The sequence below is a fragment of the Anabrus simplex genome, chromosome 1 (assembly GCF_040414725.1).
Source record: "Anabrus simplex isolate iqAnaSimp1 chromosome 1, ASM4041472v1, whole genome shotgun sequence".
Lineage (NCBI taxonomy): Eukaryota > Metazoa > Arthropoda > Insecta > Orthoptera > Tettigoniidae > Anabrus > Anabrus simplex.
In genome coordinates this window covers 843,750,631-843,768,996 of record NC_090265.1, presented here as the reverse complement: position 1 = coordinate 843,768,996, position 18,366 = coordinate 843,750,631, and the positions used below count along the sequence as shown (strand labels likewise).

At 39.1% G+C, this 18,366-nt stretch overlaps 1 protein-coding gene across 2 annotated transcripts in view; it reads left to right on the top strand.

The window, feature by feature from the left end:
• mTor (serine/threonine-protein kinase Tor) overlaps positions 1–18,366 on the top strand; it is a 415,570-nt gene that overhangs the window by 294,111 nt on the left and 103,093 nt on the right. For both annotated transcript variants that reach the window (XM_067136412.2, XM_067136411.2), the window contains exons 26-28: positions 4,168–4,479; positions 11,244–11,389; positions 12,293–12,397. In XM_067136412.2, the coding sequence (XP_066992513.2) occupies positions 4,168–4,479; positions 11,244–11,389; positions 12,293–12,397 (563 nt within the window). The remainder of the gene's footprint in view (positions 1–4,167; positions 4,480–11,243; positions 11,390–12,292; positions 12,398–18,366) is intronic.

Sequence of the window (18,366 nt, the reverse complement as noted above, 5' to 3'; positions counted from 1 at the left end):
GTTATTTTGTGATATGGAAACAAATTGTACAGGCTTGTGAGTCAGTAATATGTATTAAAATGTCCATATTGTCTGGCTCCTTGGCTAAATTGTTTGCGTCCTGGCCTTTGGACCATAGGGTCCCGGGTTTGATTCCCGGCTAAGTCGGGGATTTTAACCTTCATTGGTTAATTCCGATGGCTGGGGGGGCTGGGTGTGTGTGCCGTCTTAATCATTAGAATTCATCGTAGGTAGGGCCCCTTCCTTACAAGATGCACGGGTCGCCTATACAGTGTCAACACGAAAGACCTGCACCAGGCGTATCGGAGGCCACACGTCATTATTATTATTATTATTATTATTATTATTACTACTACATACATGCCAACCTTTCCGATTTACCCGGAAACTTTCCGTTCTTTAACTCGTCTTCCGATTTTCCGATTTATTCTTACTTTCTATTTTTGGCCAATATAACCTGAGTAGGTCAATAATCTTCCTCTAGGATTACGGATAAATTCTTATGTGCTTGTGTAATTTACAGAACCTCTTTTTCAAGCATATTTATTTGATGCTTTATTTCACGAGTGTATCATCAGTCGCCTTCATGTATCGTGTTCCCCACTGACAAGAGCAGCGTGGTGTGTGATTTACAGCTGGGGATTCAGGATGGAAATTGTCCTACAAGCAAGAGAGGCTAGTGCACGCTAGCGACTCAGTTAATCAAGACAAAAGATGAGGTTGTTATTGCATGGTTCACGCACTGTCAACATTGTTTCTGCGCGTAGTTTTGTTGGAGTTGTAGGCCACGTGTTTTTCTAACGGTTCTGTGCTTTTGCTGCCTGTCAAAGTCGTATGTTAATAATGTGTGAGGCACATTGATCTGTTTTGTATGTGGTAGTTTTGCATACTTCTGTGCATTTGTGTTCATTCTTACTTCATTATTTTAATGAGTTGCATGTGTCAGTGACAGTTTCTGGTACTTTCTCTTCATGTTATGGCCAAAAAATATAACAAACGTTATCTCCAAGTGTTCAGAGTTACCTATAAAATTAAATTTCCTTTCATTTTACAGTCTAATAAAGAGAACTGTTATGCAATTTGTTACGAGTCAGTTTTCAGATATTTTAGTCTATGTATGTGAATGCATAGGTAATGAAAACGCCCAATCATAAAATCAGTATTTTCTCAGATATCAGAAGCGCTGAGGTCAAGGTCACGCCTTATAGAGAACACCAGCCATCTCGCACATATAATATTCGGGAGCTCGAGCACCAAGCGATGAAAGAAATAGAGCGAAGCGCATAATAAAAATAAACAACAAGATTTCAGCAGAGTTCGCGCAGGGATTGTCTGGACCTGTGTCCATGAGGCATATCATGGTAAGTACATGAGAATGGGGAAAGTAGGGAAGTTAAGTACACCACAAACCACAAGGTTCAAACCACAAGATGTATTAATAACATGAGCAAAGGGAAAATGTAATGCAACCAAGTAATTCACACAATAGTAAAAATCAAGTTACAAAATTAGTTTCGTTTACAAAACACAAGCAAAAAATCACAAAGTCGGTGGGACTCGTGAACAGGAAGTCAGTAGCAAGATCATGACTAGAATTTTCAAAGTGTCATAGTTACAAAAAACAAAAAAACAAATTTTAAAAAGGGCGATCTTTAGACCGAGACTAGACCTGGGTAATAACCTGATAACTGGGAAAACAACATATTTTTACACTTGAGGAATACACTCCTGGAATAATAAGCAGTTTCGACTCAGAAGAGAATAATATTTATCGCAGTTAAAGAAGGAAACTAACAGTAATCCCAATCATTTAAAGAGAGAAAAGGTACGACGAATCACACACCAAATACCTATTGGTTTGGAATAAGTATAGGCCACTTTTACTAATCGAAGCACATGAATTATATTTTTAAAAAGGGGGGAAAAAAGGGACTGGGAAGGGAAAAATAATTATCGTGAATGGCAAGGATGAAAGGAAGGAAAAATCAGGCTGCTGTCTCAATTTCTTTGAAATCTCATGCACATGGAAAAAGATGTTCGTCCAAGCAGAAGTCCTTGCACAAATATCACAAACACTGAAGGGTAGAAAAAGTCTATCCCAAACTGTATGAAGTGCCCAGCATGGGCCAGAGTTTGAAAAGACAAAGTAAGTTAAGGCGTAAGAAGCCAAAATTTTTAAGAAAATCAGAATAACATGATTGTAAGTCTGCTCACCCTGCACAGTGATGAAGTCACGTAGAACGAAATTATAATTTAAAAATCGCCACGGGCCAGCCGTGTGAAAAGGTGCCTGCTCCCGCCGCTTACATTAACTGAGAATGCCCGACTGGCAATTCGATGGGTACAGCGAGTTTATATACCGTAGCGAAGTAAGGCCGAGAACATGCTGGAATCAGGTGATGTAATCAAGTGCAGAGTAGGCAGCCGCAGACGAGGCGGGTGAGGAGACGGAGGACAGTGATGCCAGCAGAAATGTTCATAACAGCAAGGGGACGAAATAGGCAGAAGGTAAAGTGAAAGATGAACATAATAGCGTAATTTTGGGAGCCCATAACAAATTTTTTGCGTGTGTGGATGTGATATAAATGCACAGTTCAAAAAAATTAGGGGAACATGTTTTTGAACGTATGCCATGCTCCACAAAACAATACCTCACACCCAAGTATATTACCGGCTAAACCTTTATTGTTTACCGTTGAAGTATACAAAAGAACATCGATGGATTCACGTTAATTTTCAGAACGCAAATGGAAATGTCCAACTAGGGGCGAAGAACAAAGTGATAACAGTCCTCCAACATGGATTTTTATCATAGTTGGAGAGCTTCAGTATGTTGTATGTCCTCCACGAGCATTTATCACAGCTTGGCCCCTACATGCCATGCTCCGTATAAGTCGACGGAGGTCACGTTGCGGTATCAGGTCCCATTCTTCAATGAGAGCCTGTTCGAGGTCTTGGAGAGTCTGTGGTGGAAAAGGACACCCACGAACACTTCTGTCAAGCCTATCTCACACATGCTCGATGGGATTAATGTCAGGACTCACTGTTGGCCAGTTGGCCAGTTCTTGCAAGACAGCTCTGGTGATGCGCGCCACTTGAGCCCTGGCATTGTTTTGCACGAGTACGAATTCAGGGTTAACACCGTATGCAGTAACCAACATATGCTGTAGCATTATCTGCTCGAATGTCCAGTTGCCGGGCTGAGTGGCTCAGGCGGTTAAGGCACTGGCCTTCTGGCCCCAACTTGGCAGGTTCGATCCTGGCTCAGTCCGGTGGTATTTGAAGGTGCTCAAATACGTCAGCCTCGTGTCGGTAGATTTACTGGCACGTAAAAAAACTCCTGCGGGACTAAATTCCGGCACCTCGGCGTCTCCGAAAACCGTAAAAGAGTAGTTAGTGGGACGTAAAACAAATAACATTAATTATTATTAATGTCCAGTTCTTGCAAGACAGCTCTGGTGATGCGCGCCACTTGAGCCCTGGCATTGTTTTGCACGAGTACGAATTCAGGGTTAACACCGTATGCAGTAACCAACATATGCTGTAGCATTATCTGCTCGATGTAGCCCACAGTGCTAAGATTACCACGGACGACAACAGATCTGTACGGCCATCAATATCAATACTGATGCCACCCCACACAATCACAGAAGCTTGTCGGAATCATTTGCCTTCCTGGACAACATTTAGCATGTACTGCTCACTATGGGGCCTCAGTACACGTTGATGTCCATCACGCTGTGCCAGATGAAATCTGGACTCGTCTGTGAACAACTCAGGTCTCTATTGGCGAAGTTGCCAATTGACGTGGGTACAGGCAAACAGAAGACAAGCTGCACGATGTTGCTGCGTTAAACAGGGCACTCAAACAGTACGTCTGGGTCATAAGAACACTTCTCTTAACCTGTTCCCTACTGTCTGGTCAGACACCGTGACTCCAGTGACCCTCCTGAGGTCTTGTTGCACTTCTCTGGCAGTTGCTGAACGACGCTGCAATGCACAGATGGTCAGATATCCATCCTCCTTACCCCCCCCCCCTCCCTCTCTCTCTCCCTCTCAGTAGAATAAATAGGTTTAATTCATTAATAAATAATAAATTGGTAAAATGTTCCTCAAGATTCCTCTCGTGCTAATGTTAAAATTTTGTTGCCATCTTTGTTTATTTAGTTGATCGACTCAGCCCGTGACTTGCTGGATACAGAGCTGACCGCCATGGCCGGTGAGAGCTATCAGCGAGCATATGGTGCTATGGTGTCTGTACAGATGTTGGCTGAGTTAGAAGAAGTGGTGCAGTTCAAGCTGGTTCCAGAGAGACGTGCCACCATTCGCAAGATGTGGTGGGATCGACTGCAAGGATGTCAGAGTATTGTAGAAGACTGGCAGCGGATCATCCAAGTGCACACCTTGGTCGTATCGCCCCAAGAAGACATGTATACTTGGCTGAAATACGCCTCTTTGTGTCGCAAGTCAGGTCGTCTGGTGAGTGACATGTATAGCTGTATTCTACCTATTATGTATAGAATTGTATTCATTATTGTAAAATTTCCACAAAAGTTCTAGTGAGAATAGTTGTTGTGTATGGCCATCAATCCACCCACCGTGTTTTATAGCCTAGTCCTTAACTTTAGAATTTCCTGGGATTATGTATACTCTGTGAAAGAAGAAGGTTCCAGATGTTGAGAAGTGATGTGTCGAATCCAAGTCGAACCACTTCATTCCTATGAACTCCTTCACTCATTTGTTCTCTTTACTGTGAATCGTTCAAATGAAGTAGTTTGTTCATGAAGTACTGCAGTCTGACAAAGATGCTCAGTTTTTCATTGAGCAGCGGCTTTGTTCAGTATGCCTCACTCATTCAATAAATCTTCATAATATTACCAATACATGGCAAAGCTATGTAATTATGAACACCCAGTGGCTTACGCACCTGCAGCATCTATGTGACGGTTGATGGGGACAAGGGAAATATAAACAGAGGAGCCTATTTCATATGAAGAAGGAAATACATTTCGTCTTACTTATCGTGTAAGCTTTGTCTTTTTGGCAGCCTCCAAATGAGGGAAGGAGAAATACAGTAAAACCTTGTTAAGACGTTTCTGCAGAGGACAACAAAAATGAACGTGTCAAGCGAGAAAATGTACTACTGAATACAGTAGAACCTTGATAATTCGAAATCGGTTCATTCAAAATGCCGCCTAATTCGAAGACTCTCTCGTTCCCGGAAACATGAGGTACAGTTTTGCATGTTATTAACATCGGTCCCAGTATTGAAATTCAGACTTTTAATTCAAAATTGTCCTTCATTTTGTTAAAAATAATATTATACGGCGTAATCTGAATTAAAATGTCTCCGCGTCACAATAGAACGCGTCTTCCGGAATGTGCAGGTGTGTCTTTCCGCACTTTGTTTGGTGTGTACAGCGTGCTTCAGAGTTGCCAAGTTCTAGTGAAATCATAGTTCTTTTGTATTCTTGTAGTTACTCGTTTTACTTATAAAGTTTTAGTGTGCAGTTATAAACTTCAAAGTTGTTATATTTTATTAATACTGTGTTTTAGGTTATTGTTATGGTATTTTAGTTTAGGGCACATGTTCCTTTTTTGTGTTGCAAGATGTTTAAGCGTCAGTGTTCTTCCAAGACACTCAGTGAGAAAGTGAAAATTGTAAGGGAGGTTGACAAAGGACAAAAACGAAAACTGAAATAGCTAAAGACTTCGGAATTCCTGTGTCCACACTTTCAACATTTTTAAAAAATCGTGAGATCATAGAAGCTCAGGAAATGCAGGGTATAAATACAGCAAAGCGAATGAGCATTCGAGGAGCTAAACACTCTGATTTGGAAGTACAATTGATTGGTGGTTTTGGCACGTTCGGGCGAATAATATCCCTGTTGATGGTGAGATTATTAAAGGGAAGGCGTATGAACTGGCGCTAAAGAGTTTGTGTTCAAACGGGTGGAATCAGTGTTTTAAGGAACGGCATAATATCACGAGGCAGGCAGTGTGCAGAGAAGCAGAATCAGTGAATACTAGTGATGCAGACAGTTGGCGAGGAAGCGTGACTCACATAATCAATTCGTATACACTGAACAATATCTTCAATGCCGTTGAGACTGCTTGTCTTTTAATGCTGAACCCAAACGGACTTACGGTTTTAAGGGAGAGAAGTGCCATGCCGGGAAATCTTACTAGGATAGGGTCACAGTCCTTCTGTGTTGCAATGCGGATGGAAGCGAGAGACTTCCTCCCCTCGTCGTAGGCATGTTCGAGAAGCCACAATATTTTTACCTCTTAACTGGGAATGACGTATATATTCGTACTCTGAATGTTACAGGGTAATGGACAATACGAATATATACGTACTCGTCTTTTACCGCGAATATCTCCTGGGTGCGACGAGATACTTTGCTTTAAGGTTAAGTTTCAATATTCCACCTTTACAATACCATAAGTTTATTGTTTATTTATTTAAACAACATTATTAAATAATACAGGACATGTTTCGTCTAACTTGTAGACATCATCAGCCGTAAGATATTCAAGAAAAAGCTTTAAAAAGGACAAGGACAGAACAAACACAATAAAATAAATCAGTTGTCGAACAACGTCAATCAAAATAGCGAGGATGTTTCAGATTGTTCCAAGTACAAACATTCAAATCCTGTTGATGAAAAAACTTAAATTCACACACATGAGAACGATATAGTAAAGCTTGTTGTTAAAATTCTTCTTGAATGTGCCGTTGATATGCAGCAATCAGGTGCGCCGGCAAAAGCTGATAATGAAATTTAGTATATCGTTCTCATGTGTGTGAATTTAAGTTTTTTTCACCAACAGGATTTGAATGTTTGTACTTGGAACAATCTGAAACATCCTCGCTATTTTGATTGACGTTGTTCGACAACTGATTTATTTTATTGTGTTTGTTCTGTCCTTGTCCTTTTTAAAGCTTTTTCTTGAATATCTTACGGCTGATGATGTCTACAAGTTAGATGAAACATGTCCCGTATTATTTAATAATGTTGTTTAAATAAATAAACAATAAACTTATGGTATTGTAAAGGTGGAATATTGAAACTTAACCTTAAAGTATACGTACGACAATACAGACTTTACGATGAAATTTATTTTATGTAATGAGATACTTTGCCGCGTTGTGTATTGTCGTCTAAATTGTTGTTTTTCCTGCACGATGGCAGCAAATACCACATGTCACACTCCTTGAAGCTTATTTGTTTTTATTTTACATCTGTGCGGTGCTACTTGTCCGCAGTAGGCCAAATATGGCAGCATGTAGTTCAAAGCCTAAGTTCGAAACGCTCGAAGAAGATGAGATTATTCAACACTTAGAGAATGATTGTGATGATTTATCTTCTCAGAAATCTGAAGATGAGTGGTTTGATACAGAAGAAGGTGAGTCTGATAGTGAAAGTTGTTCCGAGAATGAGAAGGAAGAACAAGATGAACAACATGACGAATCAGATGAAGGTGAAGTGCAGTTCTAGTGAGGTAAATGACGTAACTGACCGTGAAGTTAATCTAAAATATTTTACAATGTCTCTAGCATGATGCGTAGTTCATAAATATTCCTTTATTTTATTTGTTTTAATTTTAGGTGATAACATATGTACAAAATGCTCAAATTTCAACCAGGTAAATGACCTTGCAGTTAATGAAAAATGGTTCAGAATGTCACATTCATGATATGATATTTGTAAATACCCCTTGCTTTTATTTGTTTCAACTTTCGGTTGTGAAATATGGGCCAAACTCTCAAATTCCAACCAAGTAAATGACCTAGCAGTTAATGTAAAAATGGTTAAAAATTTCTCTAACATTAAAATTAATTAATTTAAACTCCTTTAATTTACTTTTTATATCACAGATGAATGATATTAATGATATTACTAACTCTTCTGCCTATCCTGCCGTGTAACAACAATCTGCTTAAAAAAACCACACGGTAGTTTACACCAAGCACATCAATAATACCCAGTTAAGAGGTTAAGGGCATCAGGCACTTCCCTTGCAAATACAAGTCGTCTAGAAATTCCTGGATGACAGGCAAATTTTTTTAGGACTGGCTGGTATGCCTTGAGCGCAAAATGGCATGCCACGACAGGAAAATACTTCTGTTGTTGGATCTGTGCGCTACACACAAACATAATTTAATTTTAAAACATGTGCATCTTCTTTTTCTGCCAGCCAACACTACGAGCTGCTTGCAGCCCGTAGATCAAGGTATAATTTCATCTGTGAAACATGCCTACAGAAAGCGATAAAAACTATCCAACAGGGATATGGAAACAGTAGGTAAGATTTTTTCCGACACGAGGGCATTTTAATACCAACATAATTAGTCCGTTATTCGGCATTATAAATTTTCCAGCTAACACATTCCTGGTTGCCAGCGTTTCGCCCCAGTGTGCTAAGTTGGGCTCATCAGTTGGTAAATAGCACAACTACCAAGACGCATGGCTAGTGCATACCGTGGAGGCCACTGCGTAGTCTACTTGGAGCCACCAGCAGTGCCAATGCAATACCTCCACGGTATGCACTAGCCATGCGGAGCCCAACTTAGCACACTGGAGGTGAAACGCTGGAAACCAGGAATGAGTTAGCTGAAAAATTTATAATGTCCAATAATGGACCAACTACATCGGTATTATAAATTTACTCATTCAGAACAAATATTTCAGAATCCCTATGGGAATCCTTGTCTTTATCTCGAGGGCATTTTACGTTGTGTATCCTTGGGTACAGTAAAAACTATATCTACCATTTCTAAAGATGAGAGGAAGGTATTAAAAGGTGTGAAAAACACGAGAGAAAAAAATAATAAAACCTTTTCTGCTGGGGGTTATAAAATAACAAGTGCACTGAAAGGTGTGAAAAACACCAAACAACAAATATGAAATCATATAAATGGGGGGGGGAGGAGGGGGGGGGGGGGCAGTAAAAATATCCAAGTATTATTGCAGATTAGACTCTTTCTAAAACAAATGTTAGTAGAAGCCTTTTATTTTGCAACAATGGGTTATTAAAAATGTTATAATCACACTCTTACTCAATAAATTGGAGGTTACACTCGCCCATGTGCGACCAGGAGAAATCGCGCCATTAACCGACATTTTGAAAACTTCGACCAAGTACCAAGTCGAGTGATCGAGTCGAAACTCGAAGGTGCGAGGTCAACATTCGTTGACCTCTGCGCACTTAAAAATGCAGATGCCAGTCCTCTTTCTGAAAGATTTTAATTTTGTTTTCATTAGTAAGGAATTTCACGACTTCTTCCGTATCCATAACTAGGCTATCAGAAGACAAATATGCACCACACTAAGTCAGTTTTGCATTATAATGTTCCTTAATCCACATATAGGCTACTGTATCATGCAACAAAACTTCACTGTACGTAAATCACTTTTCTTCACAAGGGGTGACAAATAACAGTTTCAGGGCTAGGAAAAATATGATCGTACTCATAGTAAGCGGTAATAGCAAAAATTTGTGATGCGATAGGTATGTTTATATGTTCGTAATCCAGATATATTTGCTACATTTCACTGTACCACTCAACAAAATAAATTTCTAACTTCTGAATGGAATGCAAAATACAAGCACAAATAGACTCACTGTGTTATTCAGCAATCTTGCTGCCAACTGGCAAGCGATGTTGAACATTTCTGAGGCTAACAGCTTGCTCCCCTAACGTGCAACTTATACTGTGAAGTTCAGGAATTTAAGGCCTTTTTCTGTAATCACGCAACTGTGGTGACGGATCTTACCAGAGTTGGAAATCACTTTTGTTTTACTAAGGATTTCAAATAACATTTTCAGGGCTAGGAAAAAATGTGATCGTACTAAGCAGTAATAGCTAAAATTCATGACGCAATAAGCGAGGTATTTTTATATCGTAGATTTAAAACAATGAGAATTGGGACTTTGAATTTACGACGTGCTAAGCGGAAAAAACATGTAAATGAGGAACGCAGTAATGAGGTTTCACTGTAAATGCATTTCAAGTAGTATCTGCCACATACCATTTTAGCTGCACTCTCTAGCAGAAAACATCAAGGTCACCAATGATATACATTATAATGTTATGTTTCTCTTAAAATTCAGCTCAAAATAGAATGAATAGGATTACCACTGCCATAAGTACCTACGTATATACTGAATTTACCTTAATGAATTTTTGTCAGGAATCTCCAGACGCAAACATTAAACTGTCACATTGAGCAATTGGTATCCTTTGAGGTAAAATCCCTCTTTCTTGTATGTGGAAGGCAGTTTCTGTATCTATTCATTGTCATACAATTACCAGCAACTCATAATTATGGAAGAGTAGTGAAATTCTTTGCTGATTTAGATGATGGGAGAGCTAAGTGCAACTTTTGTTGAAAACTGAATTCACATAAAGGAGGAAATACGTTTCATCTTACTGGTTATATTTGCATGATGCACTCAACAGTGTCTTTATGTGCCATCTATGAAGTAAAATAATGTTCTAGGCCAGGGGACATATAAGGCACACACTACTTTCTAAAATACTTTTACAGTTTTAATCGTAATTTGTTCTCTTTCTTTCTTACTCTTCACATCGTATAAACCATGCAGGTCTGGGTTAAAAGACATTGGGGTCCAGATCTGGACCGAAGTACGCCGTTGGAAGACCCCCTGCACTATACAGTACAGTATAACAATATACAATAACAGTCACTCATTTACTTTTTTTTTCCTTCTTTTTTTAACCTCTTGATGAAATACTTTGTTCTGAACAATGATACACCTGAAGGTTGGCCTATACTTTATCATTACCATAGTATTAAAGTGAGGAAATAGGGACTTGGTTACTAATCTGCCAAGGCTACCATGGAAGGGAATCAATGAATAGTGATCAGGGTTTCAGTGCGAATTTCAGATTAACAAGTGGAAGGAATGCTAGAGTCAGCTTAGTGGCAAAGTGACGTAAATCCAAGACACCCCCTCCCCACTTTGATGGTATTCTTTGCACTAGAATTTTAGCCACAATGGCAAGCAGATTTTGTTTAAGGTGATGTGGCTACGTAGAAAAAAATGGTCTATCTTATAAGGAAATCCATCTGTTAATAAATGGAAATAAGCCCTGAAATTTTTTAACTAATAGCTATGTTTAAGAAGAGTTGTTAAATGACATTTTTTTAAATACCTTGTAATGGAACTTGGAGGGAGATTAAGATTCATGTAGATTGGAAATTTACTTGTAGATGCTGTCCCATAAAACTCTAGTAATGCTGCTGGGTATGGATCCATCAGACAATCCTGATCAACCTCTGCCTGCACATCACCCACAGGTGACCTTCGCTTACACCAAACACATGTGGATGTCGGGCCAACGTGAGGAAGCTTACAGGTATGTTCTGGAACACAAATATTATACCATACTCGTGAGCAGAGTTGGAAAGTAATTGAGTGAAAGTAAACAAATTACTTGTAACGAATACATTTTTAGGCATTTCTTCTTGTATTTAATTAGTTTCTTAAAAAGATCAGGCTGCCATAAGAATAAAGCATAACATGTTCAAATAATATGGTTAGACAATTTCATATAAAGGATAGGAAAATAGTATAAGGGATTAGGAACAAGAAGACATTGTTCTGTATTAATATAAGCGGTGTTGTAAAATCGTGACAGATCCCTTAACTGTGGAGATTGCAGTTTCCTAGTTTGTGTTATTTGGGACTTCCAGCAATTTGCAGGTCTTTACAAGAAGGCTTGGAATCATTCCAATCACCTCAGTATAATCAAGGTTGTATTTATTTTTATAGTTGGGCATTCTGGGCTCATAGATGGCCTTCTCACTGTCAACCTCTTGTGGCTGCTCTGAACTCAGTTCAGACCTCACAGTTGGATCTAGTATACAGCCAGTTTTCGATTCAGTAAATGGCAAACTATTTGAAACTAAAATAAAATATATGGGAAAGAAATAATTTTCAAAGTTCCTAGGTATCATATTTTAGTTTCACTTAGTGATGATAGACATTTAGTTACTCTGTGCTTATAAGAACTGCAAAATGAAGTAATACCTTTTTCCTTATAAAGTATAATTCTAGCCCCATTTAAAAAAACTTCAGTGATTGCCTTAAGATTGGCATTCTGTGAAGTAATTGTATTTGTAACTGTATTTTTTTTCTGATTTGAAAAAATAATTTGTGGTTGTAATGAAGTAAAATATTTCTCAGGTAACTGTAATTAGGCCGAATTATTTTTCCCATCAGTGCTTGTGAGCAGGCTGCTAATAGTTGTATTTTACAGTCAGCTCCACAGGTTCGTGCAGGCCTCACTGCATCCGCAGACAATGCAGCTCATAAATCAAGATGATGACAAACAACAAGACCTGCGGCGGAGGCTTCTTGCCAGGTAATTAGCATCATTGTACTCTTCTTAGTCATTTAAGTGACTTTTCCTTCTGAAGGCATTACCCAGATGAAGTCATTCACTGACCCCATTAGTCCTGTTAGTACAAATATGACTCATATCTTCTTAATTACCTTACTGGATCATTACCATCATCAGTTTCCCTTTTCCAGCTCCACCCACGTCGGAATGTTAATACTACCTTACCATTTTCCTTTATCCAACCACAACTGTTGCTCCTCAACTGTGTTCCAGTCCAGGTTCCTTCTTTCTATGCTGTTCTTGATCTTGAGTCCAACCACCTTAGTCTGGGTCTACTTCCTGTTCTTCTTTCTTCAATCTTAGTCTTGCACCCGCCTATCAAGCGGTCAGTGCCAAGTTCTCCCGGTAACTCAATTTCTTCTCAGGGTATTCCATCTATCGCTCATAAAATCTGTGATTTTATATGGTTAGTTTTTTTACGTGGTTTCGCAAGAGACTCGGTCTGTTGAGATGCACATCATGGGAATATCTATACGCTCAAGTAAGGACCTGTGGCCGATAACCTCAAAAAGAATCTCTTTCTTTTTGTCAAACTCATCAATTACTTATATCTACAAAACTTATTAGTTAACTTACAAACTAGCCGTTACCCAAAAGGAATTCAAAACACAGGCACTTTTTAAAAGAAAAATATAAGAAAATTTATTGAATAAATCATGTTCAATGTAAGTTAATGTGAATTCTGGGTAGTATTATCTTAATATTATTTAAGCATAAAGGATTAGAGTCAGCGCTGGCTCAAATAAAAGTAAAATAATTAAGCTTTAAATTATTTACATTCTTTCTCATTTAATGTTCAAATTCATGTTAGTTATTTACTTCTATATTCGTAGCCATGTTCCGAAATGTATTTGATTTTCTCTAATTATATTCAAGAGATCACTGAGCAATCACAGTCTCCATATAAATACTCATTGTGAATACCGTCACGCTAATTATATAAATTATTCTCACCACATTTAAGTCATCTCACTGTGATAAAAATGGATGGTTTGCTAAATTGAAACGTAAAAAAAATTAAATGGGATAAAGTCAGATTGCGAATGTAAATCTGATCATATCTTTATGTATGTATCTCCCAAACAAACTCTTGCGTGAGTATTAAATCGTAAAACTGCTCTCAAAATTTCCCATTCATAAATCTGAACTCTGATTATTTGGTCACTTATCTTGAATACGCATAAATAACAACTTACGGGCTAAGACAATACCTCCCTAGAGCCTACGACATATGGCTCCTAACTAACCATTATCCTATTCTTTATATTTAAAACACTTCAATTGAAATCATATCTGCGTGAAAAGAAATGAACATCTATCTAACTGTTCAAGTAGTTTCCTATCCACACACTCATCCATCAACGGCTCAATGTGCTTTAGCTAACTGCTCTTACTCAATATCTCTTATGTGTATGAGCTACTCAACTCGTATGGACAGTACAGAATGAAATTAATACGTATTATATTGAAACATCACCACACGAAAGAATATCACATGTATACTTAGTCATGAGCCTAGTAAACCATATATTAAAGAACTCTCTTATACTCGGTACATGCCATTTACCAATGTCAGATAAAAACTGTCACGATTCACAATTCTACCATAATACATGTCAATCTTACCTTAAAATGGTCATCTGCGCGATATTCACACTTTGACATATTCTTTCCATTTGACACAGAAACTCACCTCATGTAAATCTAACACAGCGTTTCCTCGGTGAATAGCAATTCTTTCTCTTACCGCAGAATATAAACAAACATCTATATTTCAAGCATTCCTTAATATGCTCCAAGAAATAATCACATTTCAACACCATTCAAATATACATTATCATACCGCCGGCATACATATTGCCGTACGCATATAGCCGAATACACCCAAAACTATATGCCAAACATTTTAGAATTGCCTTGTAATAAACGCATTTTAATAACCTTTTATCTTAAAAACAGCAGTTTGAGTTCAATGCCCTCTTTCTATGAAGAAAGGAATACGTAACTTAACTATATTCATCTGTGTCGCGCAGGTAAATTCGTGACGTAATCTTTGTACAGGTAAACGAGATTAATCGAAATTTCACTAGTTATATAGACTCATTGCTATTAGGTCTTCACAAGTAACACTTCTTTCATTTACTCATGCTAGTTTCTACTGTATGTATGCAAGTGCGGTAGCCTGTATATGATATAATAGAATTCTAATTCTACACTGCCATCTTATCTTATAGCCTTAAATATGTCACACTGCACTTTATGTTTCACACATGTTCTTAATTAATTCATAAATATCACCAATTATTCAGCACATGCCGAAGTTAGATTGAGGGTGTAGATTGCAAGAAACTACTCTACTAAAAAAATGTATGGACTTAGCTCGTCAGATGCTACGTTTGGTCTGGTTGTCGCTCCATTCCTTGGTTGTGGTTAGACCCTCTGTTAGGATCTGGATCTCTGGTTGGATAACGTCTTCCTGGTCATCAGCTGGTCACCTGGCTCGCCGGTCCAATCCTCATCGGCCGGTCCTCTGGCTCGCCGATGCTCATCCTCATCATCCTGTCCTCTGGCTGGCCGGTCCAATCATCATCAGCTGGTCCTCTGGCTCGCCGGTGCATATCCCCAGTTCAGTCCATCATGTAGATTTAGCAAACAGTCATCATTCCAAATCTGCAGACAGCGTAGAAAATTCCTTTTGCGGAGCAGTCAGTCATGATATATTCCATAGTTCTACTGCTATTCTAAACGACGAAGTTTTCTTCGGTTGGAATAAGTTCTCCGTATATAGATATTAAGTTTATAACCACAGGGGTAACTTTCTTCTCATACGAAATTGTCGGTTCTGCAATATGGTGAGTCCTTATTCTTCAATCGCAGAGTGGTTGCTCACCGGACCCAAGTCAGACGTATCTCACCACAAATTATTTATTTCTATGATATCTCGTCTCTTTATAACATACGTAGGTGAATTATTTTATCGGATGTTATCGCCGGTTGTAAACAGTTAATATCTTCGTCAGGAGTTTAGGATAATCTTCAGATGTAAAGCTTCGCTTGTATTTGCGTCTTACTTCTGCAGTTGAAATTTTTTAGAGTATATCTTTAAACAATCAGTCCGCTGCTATATTTTTTTCAAAACAATTCAAAATGAGCCTCTACTGTCCTGCAGTGTCTTCCAAATCAGTCCGTTCCGTGACGTGCATGGTCTCCTATATGCTGTATTAATAAGAAGTTCATTGCCTTAATAGATCGCATGGGCCATACCTTCCTACGCCGCCATTTTGTAAATGGTCTACGAGATGCGAACGGGCACAGTCTCCATCATTCACTTCGGTGGTGCAACACGAGGGGGGAGTTCAAGAAAACAGTTTCAATATAGTGCACATTTCATACATTGCTATGCTCATCAATTAAACTTATTTACGGAAAAAGCTGCTTCACAAAAGAAAATCCGTAAGGATGTTTTACTTGATTTATCGACTTTCCCCGCATACTTTTCAAGGTCACCACAACACTTGTCCAACCACCTGTCCTGCAACTCGGTGGAACTTTAAATCCAGAACCGCGAATGTAATATTTGAGAGCAAGGAAGGTTTTGAAAGAATGCTTGCTAGAATTGGAGAAATCATCGTCGCCATAAGACCTGTCTGTGTCAGTGCGACGTAAAACTACTAGCAAACAAAACAAAAAAAATTGGATAAAATGCCAATGACAAAATATTATGCCATGGGGAGATTGGTTTGCAGTGTTATTTCAATAATGAAGAATTTATTTACTGGTTAACTCTTTTTAGCAAAATAATGCTGATAGACCTTTTATACAAACACAATCAAAATCAATAGACGAAATCAAAGCCTGGAATGCTGTTTCTAATTTCATAGGTATCATGAGGCAGATCAGAGATGGCATAGGACAGAGTCATGCTGATAAGGAATCTTCATTAGTTTGTAAGGGACGGAGAATGGAAGGCAGGCAGATTGACACACTTGAAGTATGTGACAGAATTACACAAGAGGCTCACCATTGCTTTAGCTCATTAAATCATCTTGATGCAGTGAATTTATTGAACTCTTACCAACTTCTGTGACCACTCTGAAAACCTTCCAGAAAGGGAACTTGAAGCAGCTGTTCAGTATTATTCTGCTCTGGATAAGAACGGGCTGAAGTGGTGGTGGTGGTGATTTTTGTTTTAAGAGGAAGTACAACTAGGTAATCATCCTCTCTGGACAAATTAAGTTGAAAAGAAATTTGAAATAGAACAGAATTATTTATTCAATGAAGGAATTTTGAAATGAAGTACAAAAGAAAAGAAAAATGTATTGTTTTAAGCCGAAAAGGTCACTAACAAATCAAAAGGGAACGTGGGTTCCCTGAGTAACAGAACACTTGAAATTTACGTGCCCTTGATTAATCCACTGTTTCACATAAAGCGAATGACAAAGTCAGCAGTAGTCGCGTCATTGGCTAGTATGCATTCGAGTGTCTCCTGCGGGCCGTGGCTCCGTCTTAGGCCAGAGAGATTGGCGCACTCTGTGAGGATCTGGGCCACAGTGAAGTCGGCACCACAAGAACACACTGGTGGGTCTGCCCTCTTTAGTAGCTAAGAGTGCGTAGATCATCCGTGACCTATCCTCAGCCTTCACGATACTATGGCCTCTCTCCTTGAAGGCCAGAAAGAGGACCACCACACAGTCGTTGTCTTCTTAATTGCTCTCAGCTTGTTGGGAGTTCGGATAGCTAGCCACTCTGATTCCCAGGACGCCAAGATTGTTTGACGTAGCTGAGAACAAAGATCCTTAGCAGGTACATTCATAGGTCTTGGAGGTAAAAGTATCACTTATCGCTTTCTTTGCAGCTTCATCCACAAGTTCATTTCCCGCAATCCCAACATGGCTTGGAAGCCATGTGAAAGTGTTCCTGGTGCCAGCATCGCTTAACCTGGCTAGAAGGTCATGAATTTGCTGTACCAGTGGGTGTTGCGAGAAACAGGTTTCAATAGACTGCAGAGGGCTGGACAAGTCGGTACACATGAGAAAATGGTTTCTTTTGTCACCAGTGCTTCTAAGATGGCGTAAATCTCTGCAGTATACATGCTACATACACTAGGACGAGAGATTTTCATACTTGCATCATCGGTGACGAAAGAGAAACCAACATTTTCTCCGATCTTAGAGCCATCCGTGAAGATATGCCTCTCGGCCGGATACTGGTTTACGAAGTCCTGGATATACCTCCGATAAACGGAGGAATCTGTGTTCACCTTTGGTCCATGGAGTAGATCTAGCCGTATATCCGGTCGCGGAACTAAGCACGGAGGTACCTCGCTAAAAGTCTGCTCAAGACAACCACCGATATCTATATTTAACTCACAATATAAGCTATCAATTTGAATCCCAACCGGCCATGTGGCATTTGGTTGATCTTGGTACCTCTGGTGGTATTGGGTACAAAGAAATATACATTTTGTATGAGAGGCAGGGCTTCAGAAACACTGAAGGCTCTGTTCCATTGCTTCAGCATATATTATCATACAATCTGCTGGACATGTTTTGACAAGTGAAAAAATTATCCACGATTCTGATCACAACTCCAGTGATGACAGCAGAACCCAAAAGATGTGTTTCATCACTGGCAAGGAAAAAAATCTTTCTTAAGGAACACCATGTCCCAGGAATGCATTGCTGCACTTTTGGTGTTGTCTATTGAAAAGATAGTGTCACGTTTCAACACCAGAGTAATAGAGAGAGAAGTTCTGCGCTACTCAGCACTTTTGCAGCCGCCCGCCACTGGTCACTGGCTTGTTATCAAGGTGGTCATGATTTAAATCCCTGCCAGTGCAGGGGAGGATTTTTTAAATGAAAATTCTCGTCCCTGTCCTATTATTTAAAAAAAAGATCGATATGACACAGAGAAAACTTAAGTAAACATGA